The sequence below is a fragment of the Parasteatoda tepidariorum genome, chromosome 11, assembly GCF_982258835.1.
Source record: "Parasteatoda tepidariorum strain Cologne lab strain chromosome 11, Ptep-v5.0, whole genome shotgun sequence".
Taxonomy (NCBI): domain Eukaryota; kingdom Metazoa; phylum Arthropoda; class Arachnida; order Araneae; family Theridiidae; genus Parasteatoda; species Parasteatoda tepidariorum.
Window position 1 is genome coordinate 27,343,793 of NC_141765.1, and position 8,442 is coordinate 27,352,234.

Here is an 8,442-nt window from a genome sequence, read left to right on the forward strand (position 1 = left end):
AGTTGAGCGTTGCGATCGGGATTCCGACCCTTCGTCAAAGACCAGAAAAACCTCTAATATTCTGAGAACAAAAATTCCAAGCTGAGATTCGCTAACAGACTTTAATAGGAAAGGTAAAGAGGAGCATTCGAATGTTTTTTAGAAATGTTGCTATCAATTTAGTTTTTTTTGAGGACGCTGGTCGGGTTACTTAGTAAAATAAAATTAACTTTGATAACTCTATGTAAAGCGTTCCTCAAACGGTACAAATATTGGCCGCTCTGAAAGTCATTTGTAGAAGTTCTAAAAGGACGTCGTTAAAACTGTTTAAAAAAATTTTTACATTACACTCCTCACGATTTACTTTTTCTTTAAAAAAGTATGCCGTTTTGTGAAACATTTACTCATTAGTTCTTTGGACAAAAACTGAAAAATCTAAGTCAAATTTGTTTAGTTCAAATCTCATTTGCTTACGTATTTTCTAACAAAAAGACTTCATATATTCTAGATATATTACTACCAATCTATAAAGCTTGTTAAATTTCTACGCTTTATGAAGGATAGTAATCAAGTTGCAAAAGACTATGTACTAAAGTTTCAAGTTTAATTTACTAGTTATAAAATTTGCTATTTCATATGCTGCTGCTTGTGTTGAGATTGCTTTGAGAAATTAAACTACAATAAAAGAAAATTAACTTTATTGTTTTATAAACAATTTTAGTTTTCAACAATTAAAAACTGAAATTCAGTTTTGAGACTGCTCTTTAGAAGTTTATATCTGCGGGATTTACATTTTGAGGCAAACTAACAGAAGGAGCTACATTTTTCACAACTTCATACGAAACATCACCACATTCTGGAAACTTTACGTTACACTGGCCGTCTTTCTTTCCTCTTTCCATTATTTCAATATACTTGTACGCACGACTGGTTGGTGGTACCTTGAGCGAACTGCAAAAAACAATATTAGTACATTTCGAAAATACGCTCCTAAAGTTCCCAAATAGCATAATTCACAAAAACGATATCGTAAAAACTTAGCTTTGAACATTGTATAATATCGTAGCGAAGCATTGTACTATATATAAAAAATGGACCCCTTTTATAACGTTTATTCAATATCGCGAAACAATATTGTTCGATATTGTAAAAACGTTGGGGAATGTCGATCGATATCTCTCAGCATTTCGGATATCTCTAAATTTATTTTAAATTTATTTTTTGGAATTTCAACAATTTGACGTCATTTTTTGTCTTTTAAATGATTATTTTTGATTTAAGAACACAATAAAGTTTGAAAAGAAAAGTTTTACAAACAGACTTTTAATGTGAAATCGACGGGAATCGTACAATATCCTACACACAATGTCGATTTTCGCCAATATTGACAATGTCGGTCGATGTAGACTAAAGCTGTTACAATATCCTTGTGCTAGTTTGGTTGTGATCTGTTTTTATTTAATCTTATTTGAAAACGAAAGAACATAGAAACAAGAAATTTGACGAAAATATCAACTAAACAGTTCCTTTGATTACCGTAGAATTTGCATAAACTCGAGCTCAACCATTATTTAAAATTAAAATAGTTTGGTAGGAATTTGTTTACAGAAAACAGTAACCAGTTTTGTGATGTCTGAAATATTACAAAAATTCGTTCCAGAAAGTTTGGGGCTACTTATCGTCTAGAAAGTTCTGCCAAGTTTGTTTTAAATTCGCTTGTGTTTGAAATAATGTAAATTTCTATTAGTCAATATACAGTTTTGTGCATTCCTTTCAAATTTCTTGTTTCTATATTCATTTATTAAATTTCAGAGAACAGCACGTATTTTAATGTTTGAAGAGTACTGTAGTTGGAATGTTAAAGACATTGAAAATTTATTACCTAACCATGCTGCTAATGTTTTCTGAAAATTCTCCTAGAAAAGATGGCTTATTCCCGATGTCGCATATTAATCTTGAAATACAAGTGTTTTCATCCATGTCTGTCAAAAAGTTGAAAAAGCTCTCTGCATCATCCGGTTCACTTTCTGAAGCTGAAGTTTCTGGTGCAATAGGTTGGTTTAATGAGCCTCCTGTGCCTCCTTGGGGTCCAGCAAATTGATGGGCTGTAAGTTTAATTATATTTTTTATGAAAATTTAGTCTAGAGCATAAAATTGATAATTTGCTACACATTATGCAGAGAAAAAGGTTATAGAATACTGTAAGTATAATAGGAAAGTTTATTTAGCAATAGCTTTTGGTCTCTTACGAAATTAACAGTACTATTGGTCTGAAAGTAAAAAAAAAAAAAAAAAAATAGAACACCAAATTTTTGAATTTATAATAGCACAAAAAATTAAGAATTTCAATTTATTAGAAAGGTATTAGGTAATTATTTGTCTACTCTGAACTTGAGAAATCCTCAACTTAAAAGGTTCAGCTGTGGTTAAAAAATTTTAATCCGAAGCTCAAAAATTAAAGTTACATAGTCTCACAATAAAATAAAGGAAATAATGGGAGTAAGTGTTAGAAAACATCGGGGTCGTGGAACCAGTACTTAAAGAGAAACCTTTTACGGGCTTTAATAACCCAATTAAAATCAAATAGCAATTTCAATATTTTGAAATTAAGCAAAATAGAAGGAAAACTTAAAGGCAGAAAATCTAAAACGCTATGCGCTAAACCTATGTCAATTATGGGAGCTGATTATGGTTAAAAGAACTAGATCGATTGTAATCAACTACGTTCTTTTAAAGGTGAAATTTTTACGTTTAACTGCTATTTTTACATTAATTAGTATTGTCTGATAATACTCAACACGTTTCTAACAGTACAGTAAGATTGCTAGCATAAAAATTCTGTTTTAATCTGTAATGTTCTTTTGAACAATTTGAAAGTGCGGAAGCATTATGAAAAGTGCTTATATTACTCTAAACTCTTCAGTTGTATTTACCAAAATATTTCCTAAGTTAAATTTTTCTTAACATTTTGGAAAACTATTAAGTCTGACTTGAAACGTTTCCCAAACACTTCGTATTCCAAAGAATTCCCAGCTTTGCACTTTAACCAGGACAATATTAAGAGCTATAAGCTTGTCAAGTTTATGATGCAGTTTTAGAACAGTCTGAAGAGGCAATGGCTTATTTGGTTGCAGAAACTAAGAGTTTGAATGAAAGTTTTAGCCATTGTTTAGGTGATTGAATTCTGCGCAGAAAGAAAAATGTGACCAATCGCAAATTAAATTCCAAAGATTTTTTTCTTTTTTTGATAGATACATGTGCATGGTTTAACAGTTTTACTCTTTATGTAGACTGAGTAAAAATTTTATCTAGTTTTGTTTGGAAGATCAGTTTTACGCTCGAAGGATTTCTTTTCCTTAATTTTTAACTTGTAACGTAGAATAAGCATAGAATTAAACTGATTCTCTTTTAAATAAAATTAAACGTAAAAAAATTTAAACAGATGGGATGCGTTAATTACTTTATTAGTAAGCATTGCATTCAATGTATTTAACGTTAACAGTTTCACACATTCAATCATTAAAAAATTTGATAGATAAAAACCCAAAAGAATTTTTCCCACGATTATAGTTAAAGTATAGGCCTTTGTAAAATTTTCAAACTTGTGCATATTTTAACTATATTCGAATGTTTGACGGAACGAAAAGGGGACATTTAGAGACTTGTCTTATCTGAGAATGCTCCACTAGGTTAACTTTATTTTCGAAATTTAAAAGTAAAACTAAGCGAAAGTAATATAGTTTACTTACGCTACAAAATTTTGAACTGAACTTTGACTCAGTAAACTGATGTGATTTCATACTGTAATGCAGACCACCGAGTATTTTATTGAATGAAATGGTCAATGTTAATATAACCAGATGCCACTCAAGTAAATGATGATAAATACTCAAGATATGATCAATGTTACAAGCTAATTAAGGTTATTAAATACAAAAGTTATAAAATACAATATGAACGTAATAAACTGCATTAATTACATCTAGCTCATACAATATTCTCATTCAATGACGATAAACTCATCCCTGAAAAGAGGCAAATAGTACTTTCCCGTGGCTTTAAGCATATTAATGTATGTATGTTCGTTAAAGTTAACGTAGGTAATTTCTACCGAAAAATATGCTCTTCACAGATTTTACGCAGAACACACGTACGTTAAATGCTATGTTTCTGATAGCATGACTTAACATATATTTTAGAATCATTCTGTGCATGCAACAAACAAAATCTATACATTTAGCTTGGTTAAAGTTAAACCTTTTAGACGCTAGGACGATTCAAGTTTGACTAAAAGGAGTCTTTCTATGCTTTAATTTGTAAAAGCTAAGATTTAAAATTTGAACGCGATCGAGAATTAAGTTTATATGAGTTTTCGAATAAATTCGAATTATGGAAGAAAAATTGTAGAAATTTAATATGCTGCTAAATATTCCTCAAGTGATATGATTTAAAACTATGCACGCAATAACGAAAACTGATATATAAATATAAAGGATTACCGGGTATTGCTGATGAAAATCCTGAATTAGTTGAAAAACCTGCTCCTCCCGGCATTGCTGATGAAAATTCTGAATTAGCTGGAAAACCTGCTCCTCCCGGCATTGCTGATGAAAATCCTGAATTACCTGGAAAACCTGCTCCTCCCGGCATTGCTGATGAAAATCCTGAATTAGCTGGAAAACCTGCTCCTCCCGGCATTGCTGATGAGAATCCTGAATTAGCTGGAAAACCTGCTCCTCCCGACATTGCTGATGAGAATCCTGAATTAGCTGGAAAACCTGCTCCTCCACCACCAGCACTAAATGATCCACTCGTACCAAATGCTCCATTACTGGCAAATGCATTTTGAGCAGGATTCATACTTCCAGCATAGTTTAATGCTTCAATCACCACATTAGGATCAACTCCTTGAGCAATAAGTGCTTGAAAAAGTTGTGAGGGATCAACACCACCAAATGAGTTTTGAAAATTTGAAGTAGATGGAAAACTGTTAGGAAATCCACCAGATTGCATGTACTGAAAAGGTGAAGAAAATCCACCTTCTCCGAAGGATGATGGAAGTTTTGGGGAAGCAGCTGCTTTCTGTTTTGGCGTGGATGGTGCCTTTCGACCAAAATAACCTAGGTAGTAAAGAAGCTTTGTTCCTATACCCAGTTTAGCACCAACTAATCCCGTGGTCATTGGTCCGCCTGAATAAGGAATTGTTGCCAAAGCAGAAGTAATTGCAGATATGAAAAAGGGAGATGCAGCATTGCTGTAGGCTACGAACAAAATCAGAAAGATAGCTCCAATCGTCAATTTATCCATGGCTGAAAGAAAATGTAAATATTAAAATTTAAAAATTTTTAATACAATCTTTGGAAGCCTGGAGAAATTTTTTTTTTTTAAAAATCTAGAAACATTTTATTTTATGTGCCAAATTGCAGGTATTTTACCATCTATTAAATTTGTGTTAAGAAGCATACTATTGAATTGACGTTAAAAATTTAAAAATTTGGAAAGTTTACTAAAAATTTGGATTCAGAACCTTTACATTGTGGTCATGTAATCCTATCCTTAATATGTACTTTTAAGAACACTTGAAATTAAAATAGGTGCATTGGGAGGGTAAATTAATATTCATTAATATTCATTCAATCAAGGAATAAACAAAAACGCTATTTCAATTTGGAAAATTATTGGGGAAAAGAGGATGCTAAACATCAAAGCAAGTTTGGTTAAACAGTTTCCAATTGCAGTCTTTAACATTCTATGAGTTTCCCACGACATTCAAAACAGATTTCGATGCATTAAATTCTAAGTTAATCCAATGAGGTTTGATGTTTTCAATAACTCCGATAATCATTCAACAGGTTTTGACAACATCTCTTTTTTCGCCCCTTTAATTCTTATTTGTGTTCTCTATTTTAAGAAATATAAGTAGGCAAGGAGCAAGACTGGAGCATTATGAAAATTTAATAATAAAAGGATTCAAAGTGTTGCAAAATTTTAAACTTGAATCACCGTATATCAAACATTCTCGGTATAGATATGAACTTCGTTTATTCCGTTAATTATTGAACGAAACATTGAACATTAATGGGCTGATAATTATATGTTTGGACCCTTAAAACTTCATAATATTAGATTATCTGATGAATGATTATAAAGGTAATCTAGTTTTTAGTACAGTGATAAGAACCAATTTCAGATAGTGAAATTTAAAATGCTTCAACTTAGATACTCATAATTCCTTAGTCTAATGAAATTTTGACTAAAGCTATAAACTGTATGAGTTTTTCAATCGGATACAATGAAAACAGATGAAATTTTGAATAAATGAAGCGAAACTAACTTCGTTGAGTCTTTCGTTCTGCATTTTGAATAAAAAAATTTGTAGAAATTTTATAAAATTTGATTTCAAGTTACTTAAAATAATAAAATTTAGAGTATAAAAGTGTTGGATCAAATCCTAATCTATTATGAACTAAAGGGAATCTAAATTAAAACTCGCGCAACATTTTTCAATGAAACGAAATCAATTTGCTATAAACTAAGTTTGAAGCTAAACCAAATAGGCGATAATTTAAATCAAAAATGAAAATTACTTGACATGCAATTCAGAACCCATTCAGGCGATAGATTTTAATAAAAGTATGTAGGTCTTAACTCGCTCTTGTACCAAATTGGGTTTAATAGGCAAACATAATAGTCATAGCTCGGTAAGTAAAAATTTGGTCATGAGATAACACTAAGGCATTTCTTATGATCCATGAAAACCAGAAACTATTTTAACAGTGTAGTTTACAGATACAATCCAAATACTCACTAAAAAAACAAACTAATTGCAAAGATAATTAGTTCATGTTTCGGAAAAATATAAGCAAGAAAAATTTAAGTTAAAATACATGACAGTTTAGCTATACGACATGGTTGATTGCCATTCGAGTTTTGACAATGTTAACAGTTTATTAAATTTTAATATATAAATAATGCAACTACTATTATAGACAACTACTCTATGCTTTGTTTCACGTACAGTATAGTAATTATACCGTAAACTAAACTTTATAGCATAGCAGTTTTTAATGGAAAAATAAATATTTTGATCTGGTTACAAAGCGATAAATTTAGCTATAAATTATTCAGTCTTAACTATATATGAGATAGTTAAAAAGATAATTTTAGCCAAGTGAATTTAAATCCAGTCAGCGAGTTTCTACACGCCACAAAAAATTTAGGAACGTTGATGGAAAAAAACTAACCAGATCAAATTTGAGAATTTTTTTTATACACCAGACATCGCAATTAAAAACAAGTTGTGAAGAAACTTCAGATATTCTGTTTGGCTGGGATAAATTGTTCTTAAATAAAAACTAAGAAATTGTTAGTAAATTTTTGTAAGAAAAGCAATTTTTTTGTTGAAATTCCTTACTAAAAACTCTAAGTCTATTTCAATATCCTAATTTTAAAGCTAAAATTATATTTATTTAAAAGAAAAATCCTAACAATCCTTTAATTGTTCTGATTACGGCAATATTTCATTACTGCAGAAAAATATAATTGATACATCATATATTGTAAAATGTTAAAATTTTATATCTTACGAATCAGTAAATTAAATGCTTTACTTTTACATGCGAAGTAAAAAAATGGTTCATTTGAGAGAATCCTTAAGTTTAGAGTAAAAATAAATGAAAGATAAAGTTACAACTAAAATATTAAGAGGTTTAATCTAGACAAAAATTTTCCAATTATAAAAAAATCTCAACAGTATTATAAAAACTCTAATAATTAAGTAAAGTTCAGAATAATTTAGGTACAAACTAACCACTTACTATCTATGACTAAGTAAACTTCAGCTAACAATTATTCCTTGCAACTAGCCCTCCTTAAACCTTCACCAGCTATGTCAAACTATACAGTGTGCACCAGAATTAGATTTGTTGACAATCAGATAAACTTCATGATTAGTTTCACGTGTCACTCATTACCTAACTATTAAAAAATTGAAAGAGAACTCCTTATTGGTTTATTGGATTTATATACATTTGCAGGCTTGTGTTCTCAATTTAGGCTTGTAAACCTTTGTCAAATAGAAGGACAGATAGCACAATACGGAGAAGGACAGCACGAAGATTCATCCAGGGTAACAGTGGGATTCGAACCCGCTACCTCCACGCTTTGCACAGCGTTTGGCGTGGAGTACTGCTCGGCCAGGGAGGCCCAAAAGAGAACTCCTTTGCGGCGCTGTTATTTTTAAAGTAGCAGATGGAATGACTAGATAAATTAAAAATAGCAGATGGTAAAAGATGTTAGATAGTTTAAATTCAAGCAAATAAGGAATTATATAGTGAGGAATTTAGCTGCTTCTAATAGTTTATACTACGATGGCATTTTATGGAGCGGGTTAACAAAAAACTGAGGGCTCGGAGTGCAAAGAAAAGATCGTAGGTTCGCGACCTGAAGTCACTAACAACTGCC

General features: G+C 31.0%; 1 protein-coding gene across 2 annotated transcripts; it reads right to left on the reverse strand.

Annotated features, from left to right (window-relative positions):
* Nucleotides 1-660: 660 nt before the first annotated feature.
* On the reverse strand, nt 661-7,977 carry LOC107447344 (uncharacterized). 2 transcript variants are annotated; one of them, XM_016062223.4, is made up of 4 exons: nt 7,797-7,977; nt 4,479-5,288; nt 1,862-2,084; nt 661-930 (listed from the first exon to the last, which is right to left on the reverse strand). In XM_016062223.4, exons 2-4 carry the CDS (start codon nt 5,284-5,286, stop codon nt 744-746), a joined length of 1,218 nt encoding a protein of 405 aa, XP_015917709.3. In that variant the 5' UTR covers nt 5,287-5,288; nt 7,797-7,977; the 3' UTR covers nt 661-743. The 2 variants fall into 2 exon arrangements, with proteins under 2 accessions (XP_015917709.3, XP_015917710.3); XM_016062224.4 differs by having other exon boundaries at nt 7,790-7,932.
* Nucleotides 7,978-8,442: the final 465 nt, after the last annotated feature.

Coding starts and splice junctions, on each gene's coding strand:
- LOC107447344 (XM_016062223.4), bottom strand. CDS start 5,286: ATGGATAAATTGACGATTGGAGCTATCTTTCTGATTTTGTTCGTAGCC. Junction 2,085..4,478: donor ATTTTCATCAGCAATACCCG/GTAATCCTTTAT, acceptor TTAAACTTACAG/CCCATCAATTTGCTGGACCC. Junction 931..1,861: donor AACATTAGCAGCATGGTTAG/GTAATAAATTTT, acceptor TGTTTTTTGCAG/TTCGCTCAAGGTACCACCAA.